A 25,413-nucleotide genomic window follows, 5' to 3' on the forward strand; every position below is an offset into this window, starting at 1 on the left:
CTCCCCCTCTTGTTTGCCCCCTCCCCCCTCCCATGGTGGGCTGGTAGCTTCCTGCCTTCTGTTAGTTTCTATCCAATGAAGCTATCTAGGGCTTGGGTATCAAGGTGGGTTAGGCTTGGTTGAGAGAGGGGGCTTCATCTAAGGCCCGAAAATTTAAGTCTCAGGCGTTTGCTGAGGAAGCACGACCCTTTGCAAGTGCACAGGGTATTCTTTACTTCTTTGATGTTGTATGAAGGACGTGTGTTTTGTGGTTTGCTTTGTGAGATTGCAGACAATCTTGAGTCAATGACTCGTAATTCTGGAGGGTAGTCTTGACATTTCAGTGTCCCACAAGTGCAGGCTAGGTATTAACTCTTCAACTCTTCAACTTGAATATAAAGGGATGCAAACCAGATTTTATGCTAAGGAGGGCCCTTTAGTGAGCACTCATTCAGTAATGCTGTGTGTCATTTTCTTGACTAAATATGGAAACTCCAAATTTTAGACCATGCATGTAGCTCAGGATAAATGGAGGGTATTTGAACTTGTCTGTGAGGTTAGGAGAAGCACATGGCTTAACTTTGACTTCTAACTTTGCTTCCAGGAGCTGCAATGAGTTGGGTCAACTCACATTATACATGTACTAGTTTAAACAGATTACTTATAAATTTAGCTGTATAGTCAAACTTTAGGTCAGTACATACATGTACATATACCTAGCACACCTGCAAACATGTAGGTTACAAAAAATTATCCTCAGACTTATTAGTGTAAAGGTACCACTAAGGAGACACGTTATCGTAATTTCTTCGCACGATGGGATACATCGGTCATTAGAGACATGTTCATGTTTACCTGTCACAGCCCCCCTTTTGAGGCACAATTTTATTGTCGCAATTAGGTTATATTTGTTGCTCATGGTCTAATCAGTAAACATACCGAAATTTGTGGATAAAGGACAAGGGAATATTGGGTTAGGGCACATTTAAGTTTTAAAAATTGTGTGCACAAGTCCATGGGGATGTCTCCCAAATGTCCAATCCAGGGTTATTATTACAACCAACCTTCTTAAAATTTCTTCTGTAGATTATTTTTTAAGCCTGCTAATGCTTTGTAGTCATGAAACAAACTGAAAATAAACTTAACACCCCAAGTTTACTTTTAAATAATCATCAAAGTTCACACTCTGCAACATCATCTCTCAATTCATAGTTGGTTGACGCGCTACCTTTTAGTTCCTTACCCATGGGGCTTTCTCGGCTCCTGTGCAAATACCAAGTTAGTTCTTAATGACTTTTTCAGGATCATATTACATTTCACCAAATCCCTAAGCACTCACAGCCATTCGGAAATACTAGTAAGATTACAAACTCCCCCATACTTCCTATTTTTTGACTCACCATCTCCATCAACTAAAATATCTACATTCAATATGTTGATTTGGTTTCTACAAGGCCCGGAGTTTAAAATCTACTAACCCTCAGGCCTCAAAAGCAAGTTTTTTTTACAGCATTTTCTTTTTCATAGAACTCGGCATCAGTCAAAAAGTGTTTGCACAGTCAAGATATATGACATGACGATTTATGCACTTTACAATGCTACCACTAGAGGGCTTGGTCGTTGGAGCCAAAATCTTGCATGGTTCATGTGAATGGGACAATGGGAGATTTTTGAGACGTTGGTGGCAGCAACACTGGTCCTTTTCAATGGGAGACTTTGAGACGTTGGTGGCAGCAAACACACCGGTCCTTTTCCATTGTTTGCGTCACATTGAGCATGCGCGCTTTAGCTTAAACATGACATAAACAATTGAAAAGGACCGTTGTGTTTGCTGCCACCAACGTCTCAAAAGTCTCCCATTGTTTACGTCATGTTTAAGCTAAAGTGCGCATGCTCAATATGACGCCAACAATGGAAAAAGGACCGGTGTGTTTGCTGCCACCAACGTCTCAAAAGTCTCCCGTCGAGCAGTTGTTCAAGTCCTCACAAGTATCCTGACTCCATCATAAGTCATCTAGTCTGAAGTGGCAAGCTATTCAAATAGACTGTGACATTCCTTTGTCATTGTTCATCCTCTCTCACTTGGGTCCTTCATGATTTGACTTGTGATTTGACCTGAGATTGACTTGTGACAGAACGACAACTCTTCAATGCAGGCACTTTACACAGGAAGGCATGTAGGCCGATCCAAGCCAGAAAACCCTGTCCAAACAGTAGGGATTTTGGGGCTTACCAAGTAAGGATTTTAAGCCACTGCTAAAACTACGGCTAAATAAAAAACAGCTTCCTGTTAACACCAACTGTGTGGCAGCAAGGTTGTGTGAGGTTTAGAGAGCCAAAGTTGTGAGTAGGTTATTTGAAGGGCTGGGCGGGTAATAGGCTATGAAGGAAAAATTGATATTTAAGGCAGGTTTTAGGGTAATCTAGGCTCCACTTGCCTAATTTTGCAAGAGCATAGTGAAATGAGGTTGTTTCATTGGATAGCATTGCATGTTGAGATATTTATATATGTACAGCCATCTAAGCCAAATATCATTTCGTTAAAAAGCATTTTGGGATGAGAACAAAACAACAAATTAATCAACAAGAGAAAAGAAGTACATTTGACATAAATAGACGTATTATAATAGATTTCATGTTGTTACCCCTGGTCGACAATTTTATACTTCTTTCTGGAAACATCACGCTTCTCTTTTGAGCTCCAAGGCTATGTTAGGGTAAAGAAGTAGGTATTCCAGACTAATGTTGTGCATCGGGTCGGATCGACCAGACCAAACCGACCCGAAACAGAAACCGAATCCAAACGGAAATCAATCTGAACTTCCCAAAATCTGACCCAACCCGACAAAAATTCACGGAAAAACCAACCCGAACCGAATCGACCCGGTAAAAACCCTAATATCTGGCTTGGTCCAATCGTCCCATATTTCAAGAACATGTCCTCTTTTTGTGCCTGAACTTACGCGCGTCGCGTGAATTTTATTTGAAAATTGTCGTCTCTCAGTAAAGAATCGTATCGTAAGGTATGGTAAACACTCCTAACGTGACCTACCTGTGAGCCTACACATTATAGACAGTAGGTGATAACCGCAAACCACTTGCACAATTGGGAGGTGGGTTGACGTTGGTAGTACCAGGCTCTGAGTGACTCTGCAATAATATTTTTTTCGTTTTATTTTTCCCGTTAATTCCAGGTTTTTCACAAGATGCCTTTAATAACCGACCCAACCCTACCCGAGAATTGCAAACGCAAAACTGAAACCGAACCTAAACCCAACTGAAATGATGTAAAAATCGACCCCGATCCGAACCAAAGTTGGTTTCATGTCGATATCGGTTTTGGTTTTCGGGTCAGGTTTGCGTAACATTATTCCAGATTGAATCAAGTACATGATTTCAAGTGCATTAGCCAGACTTAAGAACCAAGGAGTGTGTTTCTTCCCCCTCAAAAGATGGTGGCACACATCACGCAAGCAGCCAGGCTGAGTGAGTTTGACACGGGGAAGGTCGACGTCAAATTGACCGTGAGGGGCCAACGGAAGCCAATGAAAAGAAATCCTCAGACGCCATCCTGGCTTCTACTTCATTGCGAGAGGAGTCGCGGTGGCATGAATGCGTAACGACTGAGCTCTCCCCTTCTACCTCTAGGAGGGCACATGTTTCCATGTGTTAGGTGCCTTAAAGGGGCACACCTGTTCTCAGCTCTTGCTGTGTTCTGTCAAACCTGCGTTGCCAGTTGTCATCTTGGCTTTTCCCTCAAATTGAGTAGTCTACGGAATAGCTGCTTGCACGCAAATGTCTATTCGCACAGTTTTGGCAATTAATTATGCAAACAAGACTGTGTCTTGACATCCGGATTTTGACCATTCAACGGGCGCCTTCTATCAGGATTCCGTAACCCGTTGTTGTATTACAAAACATGGCCTCCAAATTGACCAATCGAGAGCTTAATCCACATTTCTGATCGAAACTACGTCACAGTTTCTAAAGTAGACTCCAATTGGCTGGTGCACAGGTTCGCATAAAATTTGCATACTACAATATATCAGACGTTCATACCGTGGCTTTGCACACATGAATGTCTGATCCTCAAGACTAATTTGAGGGGGGGGGGGGTGTCACGGCACAATTGCATGAGTATGGAATGACTGAGCTCACCTGCCTCTGAAAGAGATACACGTTTCCACGTGTTTGATTCTTAATTCTGTCTTTTAGTCTGTCTGTCTGCCATAATCCCTCAGTGCTTGGTTTTTACTTTAAATTTGGAAGTAAAAAAGTTGGCTGACATGTGACAAAGTACTATTAGTCGGCCTTGAATGCTTGCCCAGCTTCCCATCCAACCCACCTCCCCCTTTTTCACCAGCGTGTCTGTCTTGTGGCTTCCCACATTTTGCCTCTCACCATTCATGAGACAGGAGACCAACTTGATCTGCTTTTGAGAGAAGGCGGGGGGGGGGGGGGGGGGGGTTAGAGAGGGGAAGTGATGGAAATCCACGCATGTCAGGTTAGCACGGGAAATCAGCAGAAATTCTACTTTTCCGCCTCCAATCAGCAGGCCCAGACTCGCGGAGCGTTGGAGCGGGGTGGTGCACTAGGGGGTGATCCTTCTTACTGGCGCCAGGATTATGTGCACATTTATAGCAAACTTTCCCAGGGGGGCATGCGTGGTGGGACTATTCCATCAATTGTTTCCCCCAAATCGCTTTCAACAATCCCCTTTCAATTTCCCGCAAACTATTTTCTTCTACAAAACCACATTTAGGTGTTTTTTTAACTGTTTTATTTTGATTTGTAAAAAGTTCAACACTAGGTTTTGATTTCTATCTTGTACTGTTTTTAACTTGTAATCTTACTCATATTCGGAATTTTGTTGGATAGTGTGAAATCTATAAGGCATTTTAAATAGAGTTCTTATGAAAGAGATAAAAAACTCTCCTGTATTTTACTTCTAGTCAAGGCACTCCCATTTTGTAATGTGATGGAAAGCATGTTGACACCTGTTTTCTACCAGTTCGGCCATTAGTAGTAAAATACTCTAATTCTAGCAAAAAGCCTTGCTCAGGGACAAAAATGTACGTACATACTAACCAATTGGCTGCAATTTCTCCAGAAAAAAAAAAATGTCAAGTTGCAAAGATGCATGTATTTTGGTTGGGTTTGATTGTTTCAGTCTGTCAAGTAGAATAGTTTTCAGTTAGAGTCCATTTAGACATTATTATAGACATGCTAGTGAAACATAATCTTGGAGGAACCTTAATAAGTTTTCCAAAGATGTTGTTGAGACAATGCAACTTTCATGTGTCAAAGACAAGGGACAGACCCCAAGCTTCCGACTCAAGATTAAACAGCTGTTGGGTTACTCATTAGTATAATCTATAACGATCTGGGTGCATCATTGAATGAGTTTTACAGAGAGTGTTTGTCATGGCCTTGGGTCTCTGGGCATCTTATTAGGCTTGTTCAGACTGTTTCAGAGATATGCTTATTTTTAGGTACATAGATAACGTCAGTTGTAGGATGAATTGCATTGGGTTGAGTCTGCGAAGCAGACCTCATCACAAGTTAAACGTCTTGTTTTTCCCCAGCTGTAGCCAATACACCAAATGTTTCTGAAAGTGCATACTGTTACTTTGACAATCTCGGTGAGACCTTTGAGAAGGAATGCCAGTGGCACATCAAACTGAGACCTCTGTTTGCTTCGGCGAAATGCATCCTATTGGCTATGTGTCTATTGTGACCATGCACCTGTTATTGGCATCCTGCCTGAGGCAGCTTCATACATGTATCTACTTGTCTACTATGGTTTTGGCAACCGTCCATTGCAGCCACCTACACAATTTGGCAACCTCTCTATTATGGCCACCTGTTTATTGTGGCCACGTGTCTATTGTGGCCACCTTTTCATTGTTGTCATCTGTCTGCTAAGATACATCTGCAATTTTTGGCACCTTTCAAGTGTGGTCAACTATTTATTGTGGCATCATATTTTATATATTGTGACAGCTTTGAAAAATCATGTCCATGACCACTTTCAGAAGTTGGCTACCACTTTAATTCTGGATTAAAACCCTAACTCCCTACTGTCTTGTACTAAGTACTGGACCAAGTCCGCTAAAATCCATCAATCACACTGCTTCCAATGCATGCTTTGCTTTAAGCCTCCAGGACCAAGTCCATCATACTCCGTCAAACCAGGCCTGCAGGACGAATTCCCCCAAAATCCACCAAAATGGGGGATGGATTTTGACGGAGTTCCGGGGGAGGTTTGGGTCAAGGTTCTGATTTGGTATGTCCCAGGATGTTTTTGTATCCAAGTTTGTAGACATCTTACATATATACCCAGTCTTTACTGATAGTTTTCTGGATGGATGATACCATTTCATCAGCAAAGTATTTTCATCTACAGGAAGGGACAGAACAAGGGCCGGTCCATTTTGGAGTAGGGAAACCTACATTGTACCTCAGCCTACTATATTCAGAGTAGCTTCTTTCATTTGATCAGAATTCATTAAAAAAAGGGGAAAAACATTGACAACATTGCATACCCTAAGTTGGTCTTTCCCTGAAACTTGCCTCCCCGCACAGTCTTCTTGACCTTGTCTGAGTTAATGTCACTCCATGAACATCCCCCAGGATCACTGAGGCTAATTATGACCAGAAGATCAGATCAATCAAATTTTAGGGGGGAACATTTATTGGCCACCAAAGAAAAAAAATGGGAAAAAAGTTCATTGGCTGGCCTGGCGCGCCATCTGAAGTCGGTCTTTTCCTCTCCGATAACGCATCGGGTCCACGTGCGTGCAGGGCTTTGTGGAGGAAACGGGTAGGTGCCAGCATTCTGTGTACCAATTAGCTACTTGCCATATTTTGACATGAGGGGGGCCGGTCTAGCCTGTATTGTTCCCTTCTGATTATCAGTGACTGGGAAAGGTTAGGAGTCAATTTGGAACTAATAGGGAGAGGAAATTGGGTAATTTGCCCACTCTGGGGATTGATGGGACTCGCTTGTCTTTCTTTGTTTGTTAGCACCGACGTTTAAAGACTACAGTCCATGCGTACGCTATCTACTACCTCGATGAGGCACTTGCAGGATCGTGTTTGTCGGGATGGTATGGCCTTTGGGTAGCCGCACTTGTCATGAAAAAAGTTTGTTGCGGAAGGGAACTCGTCAACGTGCTGTTTTAATGTTTCCAGAAACTAATTTTGTTTGAGATAGGGGGCAAAAGTTCCAAGTGTTTTGACTCTGCTCGGAAGTTGAGAAAGGAAGGCAGTGGCTTGTTGGTTGAATGTTTCCGAGAAAAATAAACATTTTTGATGTCATAAAGGAACTGTTTATTAAAGGATCCAAAAGTTATTCCATGTTGTATATTTCCCTACTGTAGGAGAGGAACAGTAGACTGTACAGTGTATATTTAATTTCAAGTTGATGTGACAAGTGTGTAAACCTTACGACTATATTTCAGGGCTACTTTCATTTATCTGTGTGTTCGGCATTAAAGGAGTTTTATATTAAATTGTAAAATTATTATTAATATTATTAAACATTTCTGGTAATGAAACCAAGGATTCCTCAAAAGCACCCTAGGCACTGTAGCTCACAAGCCTGAAGAAACCTGTGGAGAGAAGACAGTGAGAAGAAGTTACAGTTTTAGAGGTGGGAGGAAAAGCCCAGAAGAATATTCTGAGGAAGACCCACGGAATCAGGCAGGGACTGAAAATCCAATCCACATATTGGCCCAGGCGGGATTCGAACCCGGGTCACAGCGGTGGAAGGCGAGGAAAGTACTGCTACGCCAACCTGACTCCCCTAAAAAAAACCTGACTCCCCTAAAATCAACTTCACTTGCAAATATAACATTTCTCCTTTTTTTTTTTTTTGAGAAAGTATACATACGAAACCCATCCCCCGAGTTAATGGCTTCATGTGAGAAACGTGGAAAATGTATGAAATTTGTTAGATTTTGTTCAATTTGAAGGAATCAGTAAAGCAGCATTTTGGAGGGAGTCGGCCAGAGAGTGTAAGATATTAAGTGTTTACGGTACCTACTTTGGTCTCTTTTAACCTGCAGTTTCGGTTGCGCTGACAGAGGCAGCAGCACTCGCAGCTGCCAGCGACTTCCCGATGGCATCAGACAAAGAGAAGATTGCTCTTGAAGCATTGACCAATCAGCTTCCATCCAGAACGATGGTCATGTATAATGGGGACCATGCTGGTGATAGTAGCTCCAATGCGAGTGCCAGCGAGAATGGTGATGAACCGGTATGTACATAACCAGTATTTATTTTTTTTGTCGGTGAAATTTGCCAGTGCTTGCTTCGGGCTGCCAAAGACCATCAAAGAAAGTAGGAAAAGAAGTTAAAATTAGTGTTTTTCTTTTTCTGTGATCTGACATTTTTAATTGCTTTGTTTAAAATTCTAAACTCTTTTAACCCTAACCCCCAGGCCCTTGTGTTAGGAACCATCCTCAATCCTCCAAAATCCTCCAAAATTTTGTTCTCGGGTATGATAAAATTTGTATACCAAGCGTCTCAATCCCTCAAAAATCGTCAGACATTCCTGCCTCTCGAAATGCATTCATCCTCATTCCTCCAAAATCATCATCCTCTTCAAACACCGTTCATCCACAAGCCTCAAAAATCCACATGTGCTTCAGCACCACTCATCCTCAACCCTCCAAATCCTTGTTTCTCAAACACCATTCATCCTCAGTCCTCCAAAATCCTCCAAAACTGCCAGGAGGATTTTGGAGGATTGAGATGGGTTAGGGTTCAACTAGTGAAGGATAACCGGAGCCTTCTGAACTTCTATGAAAATGTATTAATCAGTTTAATCCTGATTACATACGCATTCCATATTTTGTGCAAGAACCCTTCCTGAGACAAGTACCCTTGCCGATGATTGGAGGGAAAAAAACCTTGTAAACAAATTGGGTAAACATGAGAAAACTTATGAATGGGGTTGGCAGGAAAACTTGGTCATTAAGTTTTTTAGCTGTGTAAACATATAAATGACTTTTGCTGTGACTGACCTCATTTCTCCCCTTGAATCAGAATCAACTTAAACTCACCCTCTCTTTTCCCCTTACTCTATCCTCTCCCGTCGGGATTCCCTGTCACATGTGAAGTAAAATGAAAGCCCCAGCGCGTCATTTCACACTCCATATAAGGGGGCCCCCACGACATGGAATTAAAACATCCAATCGATCTGTTTCCATCAAAGTTTCCTCCGAAAAAAAATACAGCGCCGGGGAGACGCGGGTATTCCCACCGGGTTTCCCTGACCCCCAGAGCACCTTGTGTACTTTGCAGAACGAGTCTGTCTACCGTGGTTTTTTTTTCTTCTTTATTTCTTCGCAAAACCCTCGATCCAAAAAAAAGTTAGGGAAAGAAAAAAAGTTCTATGACTCGCAAACTGGTTGTAGTTAAGTTATTAGTACGTGACAGAGGCAGAGTGACGGGTCCAGTACGTTTGAAGTCCTTTGGGGGGAAACGCCGCATCCGTTCTCTGCGTTAACTGGGAACACTGAACCCTGGTCTTTATTAAAGGAGCATTTCCCACCTTCCTTCCCCTTGCTTCTCTTCCGCGAGGTTTGCACGCAAGGTAATTTGACGCAATTGGTATATCCCGGGTAGGGGTCCCCCCGGCATGGGCCACGGGCCTGTGGCACTGATAGGGACGTTGAATGTTATTTCTTTATTTTCTTTTAAGACCATCAAATGGAGTTTGTGTAACTATGGTAAAAAATATACACCGAAAGGGCAATGCGCTTTTTCTTGTCTCTAGTTTACTTTCAGAGGAAACTCTGAGGGTAATTTTGGAAGCGGCATACTTTGATGTACTTACAACCAAGACAACTTGTTTTGTCAATTACTGCAGGATTTTTGTTTACTCAGTGAGACCTTGACACCAAAAGGCCACTGCGCTTTTTTGTCCCATCTTTAGTTTCTTAGGAAGGGAAATAATTTTGAGGTTTATGTCTGATGTGTTTTACATTACATATGAACTAGGCACAAGAACCTATTTTTCTTTTTGACCATTTAGCTTCTACCACTGAAATGTGGAGTGGAAGTAATGTTTGTTCAAGGTGCAGACTGAATGACAAATTATGAAAATGTACTAGTCTTCAACTTTGGTGAAGTGTACATTGGATGTGATGCCCTACTTTTTAAAGCATTGAGATTTTTTGTGTGTGGGGTGGCAGAGGGGTTGCAGGCATGAAACCTTTCCTCGGACCCGCTGATTTCCTTGTTTTTTTAATTCTCATGAATGCCATTACAAATTGAAAAACACTGTACAAAGTCTTGTGTGGTTTGGAATTTCCTCGTTTTTTTTCTAAATTCCCAGTTGCATGCCTGGGGTTGGCTTGCTGGGGTTGGCTTGAAAACTTGCAACATTTGAAAGACCAGCAGAAAGACTTACAATATAATCAAACTTGACACTGCAATGATTCAATTACTTTCGTGCAGAGTGAGTCCCAACTTCCTTGGTTTTTCTTGTTTGTGCAGTATAACAAAACAATTAAGTAAGGTTTGAGGCTTTGCATGGTGGAGATACTAATGAATGAAAGGTTTGCGGAAACACTATGTGGGAAGAAGTTCTCAAACTAAGAGAATGGTTATGAAGAGAACCATTCATTCATTAACAAAACAATTTTGATCGCTGTGACATGTGAGATATTTACTTGCCCCCTCCAGGATGCAAGGCATTTGCAGTTTCAATTTGGTGCAAAGCTTCTTTTGGGCATTAAAAAGGCCATGTCCAACATAAATCATTCATCCCTCTCAGATCCTTGACAATTGTTGAAAAGTGTTGAAAAGTGTTCAGGAGGTTTCGGAGGATTTTGTTGGACAAAGGAAGATGGAGGCCAGCCACTTCTACTTTGCATGAAGCTTTTTAAAATGCCGCTTGGAAGTCTATAACTACAAAGAATGTAAACTACAATAGTTTATGCGGTACCCACTGCTATGCACATCAGACTCGAACCGGCCAACCGATCCTGTTAGCTCGGTGGTCAAGTGGTAAGACATCTGCACTAGAAAGCAGGAGGTCGTGGGTTCGAGTCCCACCCGAGTGATTTTTTGCCAACTTTCACTCGGGAGGTAACACACCGAGTATGCAGTGTTTAATCGTCGGTGAAGGGCAAAACCTTATTTGATTTACAAAGAATGTGCCATTGAGTTCCTGTGCAGTTGAGAAATTTTGAGGATTCAGGAAGGATCCAAGTCATAATGCTACTTTAGGGAGTTAGGGTTCAGTGGGGCAGTCAGTCTTGGTCCAAGAATGGATTTGGATTTTGTTTCCCTTTACAGCCGATCCGTGACAAGCGAGGTTGCTATCAACACGATGAATCAAATCCAATCTTGGCAATATTGGCAGCGCTACCCGGAAAATTACGAGCACACCTCATGCTCGCTGTATTCACGTTAATGCATGCGCTTGAGGTATGCTCAGAATTTCCTGGGTAGCGCTGCCAATATTGCCAAGACTGGATTTGATTCATCTTGTTGATGGAGACCTCCACTGCCGCGGCACCTTAACCGCGTTTGTCAAGGGACTGGCTGCAAAATAAAGGAATAAAAATCCAAGTCTTGGCAATATTGGCAGCGCTACCCAGGAAATTCCGAGCACACCTCACGCATGCTGTACTCAAGCTAATGCATGTGCTTGAGGTATGCTCAGAATTTCCTGGGTAGCGCTGCCAATATTGCCAAGACTGGATTGATTCATCTTGTTGATGGAGACCTCCACTGCGGCGGCACCTTAACCGCGTTTGTCAAGGGACTGGCTGCAAAATAAAGGAATACAAAATCCAAGTCTTGTACCAAGGCTAATAGGCAGCAGTTCAGTTAACTGGCACCCACCAACTCACCCTCCACTGCACTGCACACTGCTCATATATTCTGTTCTCTTTTTCCATTCACCCATTCTCTCTTGTTGCAAACAACATTCTTTTCAGACCACGTACCCTTTGCATATGTTGCAGAGCATGAAGAAGTCCATCGTCATTGACCTGACTGACGAAGACGGAAGACCAAAAATGGACGTCCAGGTTGATAACTGTAAGTGACAAAAGGAAAATATTAAAATCAATTAAAAGATGTACCGGTACTGTCTTTCTACTTTCAAGTTTCAACCTGAAAAGTGAATAGTTTTCGTAAAACCTTTTTTCTGGCAATATGAAAAGTATGATTTTTTTTATTGGGACATGGAGCGAAAGAAGATGGCTCACGTTAAAGCTATAGTCCATCATTTGCAGCAATCCGAAAAGTAACTGACGTAATTATTGTTGAAAAACATACTTGGTTGAAAGATAGTAAGTGGACTAAACTCCCTGTGAAATTATTCTTTCTGGCAAGCTGTCATTTTGAAGTAATCAACGAAAGAAGGCCTTTCCAACGGTGCGTCTTAAGACGCACCGTAGGAAAATTTAAATTAGTAGTTCGTTTTGTTATTCGGCGAAGCGCGCGCAAGCATTGGCATGACGCACACGCGCACGCGGTTGCTATAATTCGTCGGATCAGTGCGCGACATCGCGTATAGCTGCAATCGGCTCAGTGAGAACGTGTCTCGGACGCCGAATTCAGGCCCAATTCAAAACATGGTTCAGCAACTTTTGATTTGAAATTGAGATCCTAGAATGCTGTTTTTCTCGGAATGTATCAGCTGAAGCTGAGCTGAAACTTCATCAGGTTAGTTGTTCAGTATCCTTCATTAGATTTTGAACACTTTTGTTGCTTCAAACGAACAAAATGCACAAATTGCAAATGATGGACTATATCTTTATGGAATAATAAATTAACAAAATCCAAATTGTTGTGGCCCAACAATTCAGTTCTCGCTGGGTAGTCTTGTTCCTGCCCCCCTTTTTTGTCTAATCAGAAACGATAATGTAGGGACCAGGAACCAATCTGCTCCCTGGGCAAATATTTTTGTTAAAAAAAATAATTAACCCCAAGTCAAAGCCTTGTTTCAGAGGGTTGCAGATGCCCAAAACAGATAAAAAGATTTTTTTTTCATTTAAATAAGACATACAGGGTAGTCTAAAAAAGTTTACACTTTTTCAGAGGCAGATTTTTTCAAAATTGGGGAGACATGTTAAATTCATTTAAAGATATTTCTAAACTAAAAGATCTTGGTGGTATATGGTGAATACGACATTGAAAATAAAGTTCAAGTTAAAAAATAGTGGCCTTTTACAGCAAAATGGTCAAACACTATATTTCTCCAAGTCTATGGCAGTCATGTAAACCTATTTACATTATTGCAGTTCTATGTGCATGCAGTGCCATTTTATTGACCATATCCGAACCCATGAACTTGCGTGTTGACAAACTGGCTTTTGACCATCTTTCTTTAAACCATCTCCATTTTTAAATTTAGGCTTTTTTTTCTCAGCACCGTTTTTTGTATATATTTACCACAAAGATACTGTTGTTTAGGAATATCTTAAAACAATTGCATCACGTCTCCCCAATTCTGAGAAATCTGCATCTGAAAAGGTGTAAAGTTTTTTTTTTTTACCATCCTGTACAAGTTGAAAATGTGTCAGAATAGGGGGGAAAAAAACACCAAATTTTTTGAAGAGCACGGATAGTTCATCTTTAAACCCTGGATGAAATTTTTGGTCAGTGAAATGTAAAGGACTTTCTTCCTACAAACTTAACTACATGTAGTACATGTTCTAGGATTAGCAGAACAACACCAAATTGTGAAAGAAACCCCCAGACCCAGACTACCAGTATCTTTTGGGATTGATATCTTTGAGCTGATGCGACTAAAGAGGGCACTCATAATCTACAGCTGCTGAGTTAAAATCAAATTCCCAAAATCATCAACAGAGGGGGTACTGGCAAAGATATAAACAGTCCCAGAATTTCCTTTTTTTTTATAAATCATACTTGGTTGTGTATGGTGGTGATAGAGGGCGCTAGACACATACAATGGTACAGGCAACTCACAATGAATTTTCACAAGAGTTGGTTTATTCTACAAACAGATACTCACATTTATATTAATTACGAGATGATTCTACCGAAATTGCTCAGAATACCACGAGTGATACCTGGTACAATAAGCCTTTACAGATAAACTTGTTGCATATTTAATGAGTTATCTTTTTGTACCCTAAGTACATTTACATTATTAAGTTTTACTAACCATGCATGCCTGTACTGTACATGTATAAATTTACAGTTTAAAGGGGCCTATGCAATGAATGTTTCTTTAATAGGAACATGTTTTGTGCAACTTTCTACTCCTCTTAAATGTATAAAAAAAAACTGTTTGGCATCCCTTGTGGTTTTTTTTTTATTGACAAGTGCACTGTTTTAGAAATTAATAACTTTCCATGCTTCTTGGACCACTGAGGGCCATGTTGCTGTGATATCATTTCAGGAAGACACTGTTTAGCTTATGGGTTTTTGTTAAAATTGTAAACCCAAAAATTTGTTCATTGAAAAAAATGGTGAGAACTGTTTGTTCGTTGGCTTACTGCTATGTACGGATCAACGAATCACCGAAGAAAAGGAAATCCACAAGAGCAAATTGTTCAAATTCGGGCAAATTTTGGTGCAGAACTACCGGTAGCTGTAAGATTGAGTTTTCTGCCTGAAAGGACATCACAGTTTTGCTCATGAAAATGGAAATTTGCATTAGAATAAACACCAAAAAGGCACCAAAATACTCTTGAAAATGGCAAAATGAAAATTGAAAGTACATGTAGTGTTAAATGGGGAAACAAATAAAGGTTGCATTTTCAAGAATTACCTTCAAAAATTACATTATATGGGCCCTTTAAGCAGAGTTGTACATGTATGTAATCAAGGCAGCGCAAGTCGATCACAAACCATCCACTTTCAACTGGGTGTCATGCGGGGACAAGATCCACCAAGCTCATGTAAACAAAAAGTGTGACATCATCGTGCCCCAGGTCAAGGGCGGATCCAGGGGGGGGGGGGCAAAGGGGGCCATGCCCCCCCCCCCAAAAAAAAAACGAAACCAATTTTTTTTTTTTTTATGTGACATCGCAATAAAGGCAGGCAATGAGTACACCACCATCTTTTCCTCAAAAAAACATTGGTTAAAGTGGTCAGAAATTGCCTCAGATCGCACCACAGAGCATCTAGAATCCAACAATTTTTCGGGGCCCTTAAGCGGGCACGGAACCCCACGCCGTAATTTTTTTGACCCACTTTTTGGGGGGACCACAATTTTTTTTGGCCCCCCAAAAATTGTGTTCTGGATCTGCCCTTGCCCCAGGTGACTTGATTCCATTGGCAAGCTATTCAATGAACTGTGACGAAAAAATTCCCTTGTCATTGTAGTTTTACCTCTGTCCTGTCTTGTACCTGACTTGTGATTGACTAGATAATAATTCTGGGTATTAACCCTGCGCAGCGTTTACAAAAAAACTTTACAACAACTCGTCAACTGCTGTCCTCTGGGCAGCAGGTACTTTCCCACACTAGGCAAGACCCTATTCATAGCACTACAACAAACAACCACGTGCCAGACAGTGTCCAGACAGTTGCCAGACAGTGCTCTGGAAAGATAATTGACTGGCGGCTGTGGTATACAGTTGTATGCAGTTATGAAGGGAGATGGCTGTGTCAAGTTACAGGTCTTTGTTGATGTTTCAATGAGACTTGGCAGGAGGCCTGGTCGAAAGTTTGTTGACACGGCCTGGGTGAAGCCCTGGCTGCAAAGTTCATCAAACCAGCTTATTTGGCAAGGGTCGAATGAGGATTAGATGGAAGGTGACCATTATTGGCCCTCAGTTTTTTTATTTTTTCAAAAAATTTGGTTACCTGGGGCCCAAAGGGCAACAGGTCACTCTGCGCAAGTTAATGCTATGATGGGACAAAAAAGGTTATCCTCGACTAAAAATCAAACCATCTTTTTCTCATTTCAGCAACGATTGCACGCATGTACCGTGACACGCGGAAGTTGGACGCCAACCGGCCGCACATTAAGCGGCCAATGAACGCATTCATGGTGTGGGCCAAGGAGGAAAGGAGGAAGATACTGGCTAGGCATCCAGACATGCACAACTCCAACATCAGCAAGATACTTGGTATGTACATGTATTAGCTCTGTGCATAACAGTAGAGGGCGCCAAGGTGAAACCACGGTTGGACATGGGACATTTTCTGACTGTTCATCATATTTTTTTTTTCCAGTCAGCCGGCCATCAGAATAAAAAAGTGTGGGGGGGGGGGGGGAGTTGGCACCATGCCTCCCCCGAAAAAAAATATATATACGTGTATATGCCATATTACTCTCAAACCCTTAAGTAACTGTATTGCCTGAAACTGCCCTGGCTAATACTCACTGTAGTGCCCGAAATGGTTACACCTCTATGTTCCGACACCCCTATGTTCCGACTGCACATATTCCTATTCCTAACCCTAACCCTAACCCTAACCCTAACCGGGAGTAACACAATCTAGGTTGTCGGAACATAGGGGTGTCGGAACATAGAGCAGTCACCCCCGAAACCGCCCCAGCACTCTATAGTTTTATTGATTTTTCAGTGAATAAACACAATGTAAATACAATTAAATACAGGTGCTGATTGGTTATTATAACAGATCATGCAGCTTGACTAAATTTGTTTTAAAACCACCAACTTGCATTGTGGAGTCATTTTGCAAACCGTGGGAAATTAGTGTCTTTCATCAAAATGTTGTATGTACCGTAGATATGTGGGTTCTGGTGAATAAACTTAACAAAATAATGACAAAATCAGCTTATTTTCAAAGCTGCATACATATCCCATACACACACCATTTCTAATGTTCCCTAATGTTAAAGGGTAATGAAAACAAGGCATAAAATCTTCACATGGTTTCTCAGAACAGGTGTCGCTCATCTCTTTTATTTTCCTTCTTCTTTTTTTGTCCCTACCCTGAAAAAAAGGTTCCAAATGGAAGACAATGTCAAACGCAGAGAAGCAGCCCTACTACGAAGAGCAGGCGCGCCTCAGCAAAGCCCACCTGGAGAAATACCCGGACTACAAGTACAAGCCCCGCCCCAAGCGCACCTGCATCATCGACGGGAAGAAGTTGAAGATCGGCGAGTACAAGGCCCTGATGCGAGCCAAGCGCCAAGAGGTACGGCACGTCTTCTACACAAGGGATGGTGAGCATATGGTCCGGGCACCCAACATTGGTCCCATGTCGCCCCAGGGGCTGTCCATGGTCGAAGGGGCTTACTCCCTGGGCCAAGTCTCCTCACCGATGTCACTAGAGTCACCCACAGAGTACTGAGTTGACAACCGTTCTTGTATTTTTTAAATCAGGGTTTAGTTTGTATTTTAGCCTTTTAGGTAGACTCCTTTGTAGTTGTTTTGATCGGGTAGATGTAAACAAGATTTACATTGGATCAAAGCAATCAAGTTAGACCACCGATGCTGTTTCAGGGTGACTGATTCTGTTTAGAATTGTTATGAACTCCAAAGAGATTGTTTATGGTGCCGTAGTGAAAATTTTCATTTTTTAGACATCTTGAAATAGTTAATTGCCCTTATTATGACAGCATATTCAAAGAGAAACTGAAATGTCCTGGTCTTAAGAATTGTGTAGACAACCAACAAATACAGGTCGAGTATCCAGACTCCTCTTATCCTAACTGCTGTAAAACCAGACAGACACTGACCACTTCAGGTCATAGAATCATCATGAAGTTCCAAGTTTTGTGTGGTTATCACACTTTTTTTGTCTGATTCACTGCCAGTATGTTACTAATCTGAGGATACTTTCCTTTGATGACTTGAGAAAAGCCAGAGGAAATAGTATTCAAATGAAAGAATTGGTTTGTTACTTGTACATAAGCTGACAGACACCAGTGCTGGGCATCGCTGCCCAGCAACTGAAGATAGCTTCTGCTTTTGTAGATGCCTGTACCTGCGCTTTCTAAAGTAAGCTGGCTGTTACTTATTCAATACTCCCAAATGCTACACTATTTTTATTTTATTTTGGGTTTTCCACACTCACTCTGCTAACCTTGTACAAGAGCTTAAAGGCAAAGGCATGGTAGCACATTATTCCAATGGACCGATCCAGTAAGCCCCGCCGCATGGTGTTCTGACCAATCACAGCCGTGATTTATGTCCGACATGCGTGCACAAAAGCACAACATGCATGCACGCGCGTAATATGCGCACGGCTGAAACATGCAGTGTGGCTTTGGAGAGGAGCACGTGTTTATTGCCCATGTGCGCAGTGGGCGCGGCTTTCTGTATCAGTCTACTTAAAGACTCCGTGCACGATGCTGATGGCTCGTTTTGACCAATCATGAGAGCTATGTGTGTCAGACACAGGTAGTGTGTGCGAGTTTGTTTCTGCTTTCAATAGGGGACGTTGAACAATAGAGGACAATAGAGTCCCTGATTCCCGAAGGTCCCCAATTTACAATCATGTACAAAACATATGGGAGGTCTTCTTAAAAAGTTGGAGTACAAACCAAAGAGGGACAATAGGGGTTCCCCGATTGCAGGCAAATACACACTTACATGCACTGGTTTGAGTGTGCTGCACAAATTATGCAGAATTCATTTTCATGTAGACGTGCACCAAACAGTATCGTCTTTGCGCAAGCACCAGACGAACCATGGCAATGTGTTTAAGAGCTTGCCTTAACTCTCTCTTTGTAATCATTGAGCAGATACGTAACCTGTGCATGGAACTAGGGGGTAATATGTGGTGACCACATTATGTTGCAGTGTCATAGTAATAATGACAGAGCATTTCAATGCAACAATTCACCACAAAAACTGTTGTATAATGTTGTGTCGAGAGATGTATTGGTGTTAACACATTTCACCAGGTTCGCATCACTCACTGGCTGAATAGGCTCGCTGCTATCTCCTCTGAACCTGAAAGAAAATGCAAAATTAAGACATACGATCAACTGAACCAATGGAGTATATAATTCTCTGCACTAATCTTAAACATGAAGAACTTTCGAAACCAGGTTACATTCATAACCTACCTCAACATACATGTATTCGTTGAATACTTACGCAATATGATTTACCTTTATATACACACATACGCAAATGTATTTATTAAAAATGCATGATACATATACTGCTAGGGGTCTACAGTAAAAAATTTGTTAAAAAAGCAGCTGAATTTTTTTGTCTTCTTTTATGTCATTGTTCATGACAGTGTTGCACTATAACTGAAAAAAAAGGAAATTGGGTCAGTGTCACATCTATCCATTATATTACCACTTTGTGACCGACCTTGGGTCTGGAGAATTATTTTTCAGAGCTCAACCCAAGGGAAAACAACTAAGTGTCCTTTGGTTAGAGATAGCATACTTTTGAGAATTTGAAAAATCCAAGAATTTGAACCTCCAACTAATGTGCTTGTAAGTTTCCATTGTATTTCTCTTTTATTTTGGACAAATTCACATATTTTATATGTGAATAATTGATTTTTGATATGTGCTAACTGTTCGATCAAACATTGCAGGATTGTATATATACATATAACATTAAAAAAAAAAGAGTAAGTATGTTGTGTTAAAACCTGCTGATTTTAATAACAGAAAAATGTAAATTCTGCATGAATGTTGAAAAAAAATACTGTGTGTTTGCTATGGGTCAGAAGTATAACTGTTTAAAAGTCAGTGATGAGTTCAACGTTACGCCGAAGGAAAGTGAAATGAGCAGATTTGATACAACACGACTCACACATTTAAAAAAAAAAAAAAAAAGTAAATGTGTTGCATTTTGAGTACCTTGAGTGAAAAGGTGTAGTGACTTTGATGTACATGTCAGATGGTGCAACGATGTTCTTGTGTAGCAAGTGTGTACATATGTATTTTACATAGAGATAGATATATAAACTTAAAGCGTTACTTGTGCATAGTCGCTCATACCTCATTCGCGTAAACTTAACACACAGGTGAAAGTCGCATATGGGCAAAAACAGTGGACGTTGTGGAATGTAAGTAAAAGGTGGCCAGCCACTTCAGATTGTAGATAATTGTTCAAAGTGTAATATACGAGCCAAAGTTGCAAAAAAAAAGCTGATTGGCCATAAACATCAAACAGTTGGGCTTACCATCTATTAGCCAACTGTGACTCATGGCCTCTGAGCTTTTAGTGACCATCATCAAGTGGCCACTGAAAACTCCGAAATGTTGGACAATTCAAAGACACGTGGACAAGTTTGGAGCTTGATATGGCCATACATGTAAGCTGGAACTCCAATTGGACCATATAATCAACATGCATCATTTGATGGCTCACTACTGGCCACAATAAGTGATGATGAGGTGGACTTTTAACTTCGAATCTTCAAATGCCCGTCAGTCTCCAAATCATTTCAGTTAGGTAACCAGGATTTTCCTTTGATATCATACGTAGTCAGATTTGAGTTCTTTGTTGAGGTCAAAGAATTAACATATGGTGGCTTGTACTGGGTTCAGGACTTTGTGCGATACAAATTAAAATGTGCAGGGATGGAAGTCCTTTAAAAAAACATAGGATTTGACTTTCAAAACCTATTAAAAAACCTATATCGATGAAGAGGGTGGTGACTGCTCTATGTTCCGACAACCCGCACATAAGTTTGTGTTAGTCCGTTAAGGGTTAGAGTTAAGAACATGAGCAGGTGGAACAAAGGGTGTCAGAACACAGGTGTGTCGGAACATAGGTGTGTAACCAAGAGGTTCACAGTGAGGCCTGCTCATACTTAGCACATAATTTGCTAGGCAATGTTTGCTTTATTGCTGCTCTATGAATGTTTTCCCTGTCAATACATTTAGCCCTCATCAGGTGCACTTATGAGCACCTGCCAAATTTCCCAGCTTTTGTCCACAATTGTCTATCTTTGGTTGGTTGTCCCACCTTCTGTACAGATACTTCTGGAAAGTTGCTGGCTAGGAAATAAAGAAGATGTGAATTTAAATTGCATCGGTCAACAGAATACAAAGAAATTCAAAACCTGATTAACCATTTATACCTCACTGCAACATGATAAAGGCCGGTGGTAAATTCATGTACCGCCCTCTATCGACGGCCTAATAAGAAGTATCAAAGAAATGTCATTTAGGGGTACAAATGTATCAGGAGACAATGTAAACATTTAATATATCTACATGAATGCAAATCTTTTGGTCCGTTCAATTTGTTTGCTATTTCAAACAAGTGCTCAGCCTTGGGTGTAAAAAAATTATTTTCTTTTTAAACAGCCCAACACCTTTACAACTGTAGTCCTAAATAAGTAGTGTTGACTAAATCTGAATACGCAAGAAAATGTTATAAACACAATCACGTAGGCATATTGTATTCATAAATGTTTGAACTCGACAAACTGCAAACTGAAAACACAGCTACTTTTGGTAGAGTTAGGGGGGGGGGGAGAAATGTCCGCTTGGTAGGCTTCATAATAATTGCAAATCTCGGTCTTCGAGGTACTGTCACAAAACTCAGAAACTTGTTACACGAAACTGAAGCCAAGCTGCTGGAACTGACGAACTTGGATACTTTGTAAGCCAATTAAGTACCCATACTTGTTCAGATTGGGGTCCGCTTTGGTTGCGGCTACGATTTTTGGTACATTGATATGGGATATCAATAGTCCATGTGTATTCGTTCGTATCATTATTTCAGCTGACGAAAATATGTCTGCTGCCAACAATAGACGAAAAGTCGCCATGTCAATTTACGTGAGCCAGTTGACTGCACAAATATGTTTTACTATAATCTACTGTTTCTCGCTCTTTAGAAATCATACTTCAGAAAAGAGTGAACATGCAGACAAAGATTAGAGATACCTTTTGTTAGTGCGAATTACATCTAGTAATCTTTAGTGAATAACTTAATTTGAATTTTGCAAAGAACCAACTACCAATTGATGAGGAATGGGACGACAGTGACCCTGGATGACCTTTCTGTGTTCTTTATGCAATACTTGAGTGTGTAGTATGTTGCATGTTTATACGTGTATTGTCGTAACGCAGGTGTCACGCAATTGCGAATGGATTATCAGACAATGGGAATGAGAATACGTTGCATATTCATGAAGCATATTCCAGTTCCTGATGTCTGAATGTGTTTGGCGTATTCATTATGCAAATCAACCAGTTCATGTCCTGTCATCGCCATGCAGATTCAACGCATTGCGAAGGGATATCTGCACATACATGTAGTTGTCTTATTAGGGGTCTTGTCGAACCGTTTCTATTGTTTATTTGGATTGCCAAACTAAAGTTTCATGTTCAGTGGTGATTGAAATAAGTGCTGGCGAAAACGTCACTTGACTCATAGGACGTGTAACTTCGTATTGTGGACAGACATTGAAACATTTAATTGAATCAAGACCTTTGTATTTCGTATCGTTTTTAAGGAGTCGCAATACATTTCCCCCTTCTTTGTTATCTCAGGGTATGAGTAACCCTGCACATGTGAAATTGGAAAATGTGAACTAAAATAGTTGTGCCAGGTATTCAATGTGTAGATCAACAGCGTATTAAATAATAAACACATTTAAATATCTTCCTTTTATATATAACAACAGAATTAAACTTGGTCGTGTGATGCTAGTCATTCGTGTTGTACGGAACTGTTGAATATTCAGTAGTTGTGACGTCGTAGTTTAGGTGTGCGTTTCATGAATATTCAATAGCTGTAAGAAATCGGGTGCAAAACTTGTGTAGATTTACTATGATATCATGACGTGGTTGTTGAAAACTGAAATATATGGACATAACTACTATTGTATTATTAAACGTTTTTGTCAATTTTATGAATGTCCTGTAAACGTTGTCTCTGTAAAATTTATCTGAAATTTATTATGAATTAATGGATCCGTGGTTTTTATTTTTTATAGAAACATTTACCACCTTTTTTGAGGCGAAGTTCGTGTCATTTGACTTGTTCAAAATTAATTGTGTAATATAGTTTATGAACATTATGTGAGGACCTTACTTAGACCACGTGCCGTTGTGGTTCAATTGCTGTATATTGTGTATGTGTAAACTAAGTGTAACTACATAGACTAATTCATGTATCATTGACAGTGTACAGTGTTAGTTGTAGTTGTGATTCAATTCAGAGCAGTGCCAAAATCAAAACGCTACAGTCAAAATGTATTCAAAGCCATCGACGATCGATGTATTAAAAAACAGACTTTGCACTCATCTTCCGTGAGTGATGACTGGTAGATGCAACATGGTTGAAAATGTTGCATGATGCAGTTATAGATAACTTCCACAGTTAAAACCTTCAGTTGTTGAACTTGAAAGCCGCTTTCATAAAGCATAAATACGCAATCCTTTTAAAATGTCACGTCTTTAATTTACTAACGCCGCCGTCTTGTAGTCGGTCAAGTTGCAAATTGTTTGAAGACATTCAAAACAAATCCATATTTAATGGTAACTTCCAAGAGGTCTGCTTACATTTTCTTGGTCGTTGCGCAGATATTCAAAAAATGACGTCACGGCTTTGACACATGACGTCAGGACTTCATGTTTATGTGGAACAATTGATCTTTTGATAATTAATTGTTGTAGGGCTTCCTTGTATGTGATGTGGTGCTTAGTATAATCGTCCCTCTATTGATCATACGAACACCCCTTCGTTGTGAATCGATGCTTCCATCCAGATAGTTAAAGGGATGAACATTAAATCCTTTTTTAGTTTTAGTCCTGGATTTTTTCATTTTTTTTAATATTAAAATTGCAATCTCTGATACCACCCTTTCAGTGCGTAATATCTGTCAGATAGATCGCAAAAAAATATGGGAGTTAATGTGTGTATAATAAACTGCCCGAATTGTGACCAATAAATGTTAAATGATGCAAACTTGCGTCATTGAAAATTGACGTATACAGATATTTTTTTTTGTATTTTATAAATTTGTTTAAAAATAAGAAATTTCGAAAATTGTCGTCGAACCAGAACCAGATCCGTTAAAGGAGGGCTGACTGAAGGTTCGGTGACCTATGACACGCGCAGTGAAAGCAAGTTTACCTGCATGACTTGTGTTTGTAGAATCGGACTTGTGGCAAAAGCCAGACCTTGTCATCCAAATACTCAATGAATAGTGATAACACACCATGGAGTGAAAAATTGATATTTTGGTTATAGCAATTTCTATCAGGATAGTTTTCAAGTCGACGGGTTTTTGTCTTATAGGTTTCTGTTTAGTTTGTTTCCCTAATTTATTGGTGCTCCGTTTACCACCTTTTAATGCTTTGTAAATGCACGCCCTCTGTTGACCTGTGTTGGTCAGTTGCATGGCTATTCTTTAATAATCTGTATTATTTTGTATAGCGAGGATACCTGTATACGTATCTACCCTTTTTGACAGTAAAATGTAGTATAAAGAAAATAATAATAATAAAAAAACAGTTGTGCAACTATAAAGACAATTTGTTGTCATGTGTGGCTTTTTTTGGGTGATATTTTGTACTAAGTGACGTCACATATGATGCAACTTTTTCTTCTGTAGTGATGGGAGGTGTTAAGTGCTTGTACATTGGGGTTCTGTTTGTTGGTGTGTGGTGTTTTTTTTGGGGGGGGGGCAATAACAGTGGCTACTACATTTATACTAGTACATATTGAAAAAAAAATGCAGAACTTTTGAGTCTCGTAATATAAAACGCCGCTATAATAACGAACATCGTTATAGCGAACATTGTAACTGGATCCCGTTGAAAATGCACGCAATGGAAATAAACTAGTTAAGGTTTGCGGTATGCTCTGATCTAATTCGTTTTGTAGGTACTGCAGGGTAATTTGCAAATGATCCTAAGTGGCTCTTTTATGTTGTAAATATTTCTCATGATGTGATAGTCCTCCAGCAGTATTTTGTCATGTTTCACCATAGCTAATTGGAATGGGTCATGTGAACCAGCAGTATTTTGTCATGTTTCACCATAGCTAATTGGAATGGGTCATGTGAAAAAATATCGCTACAACGAACATCGCTTTTTACGATATAACGATCACCCCCTCTGGCTCCCGAAATAGTAACCCTAACGAGGAACCTTCTTCAACCTTGCAAACAGATTCCAACACCATACGGTATTAAACTGCATGTAAACATAAACAGTTGGACTCCATCAAACCCTTGTGTTAGAGTTTGCCTGGATGGGGATCGTGAGGGTTAAATTCCATTATAATGCACAATCACTATAACGAACAATCACTATAACGAACGACCACTATAACGAACGACCACTATAACGACCCCATCGTGTTTGTTGATGTGACGTTCTATATTATGGTACATGAAGTGCATTATTCATTCGCATCTATACACTTTTGGTCACTTTAACAAATGCTGTAGGCCTAACCAATTTTTGCAACAGCTATTCCGTCTAAGTTATGAATTTCAAATCAACCAACAATAGTGAAACAGTTTTGCGTGTCGTCATCACCATCGTACGTCAGACTATGATATCGTGGGTAAATT

General features: G+C 40.5%; 1 protein-coding gene across 2 annotated transcripts in view; it reads left to right on the forward strand.

Annotated features, from left to right (window-relative positions):
- The window catches only part of LOC119742515 (transcription factor Sox-6-like), a 48,833-nt gene extending 24,466 nt beyond the window's left edge, over positions 1 to 24,367 (forward strand). Inside the window, exons 4-7 of one of the 2 annotated variants that reach the window (XM_038218609.1) lie at positions 8,049 to 8,239; positions 11,964 to 12,039; positions 15,891 to 16,052; positions 16,898 to 24,367. In XM_038218609.1, the coding sequence (XP_038074537.1) occupies positions 8,049 to 8,239; positions 11,964 to 12,039; positions 15,891 to 16,052; positions 16,898 to 17,247 (779 nt within the window). In that variant the 3' untranslated portion in view covers positions 17,248 to 24,367. Of the gene's footprint in view, positions 1 to 8,048; positions 8,240 to 11,936; positions 12,040 to 15,890; positions 16,053 to 16,897 lie in introns of both variants that reach the window. The other variant, XM_038218512.1, reaches the window with a different exon arrangement.
- Positions 24,368 to 25,413: the final 1,046 nt, after the last annotated feature.

This window comes from Patiria miniata, unplaced genomic scaffold, assembly GCF_015706575.1.
Source record: "Patiria miniata isolate m_02_andy unplaced genomic scaffold, ASM1570657v1 HiC_scaffold_1, whole genome shotgun sequence".
Classification (NCBI taxonomy): Eukaryota; Metazoa; Echinodermata; class Asteroidea; order Valvatida; family Asterinidae; genus Patiria; species Patiria miniata.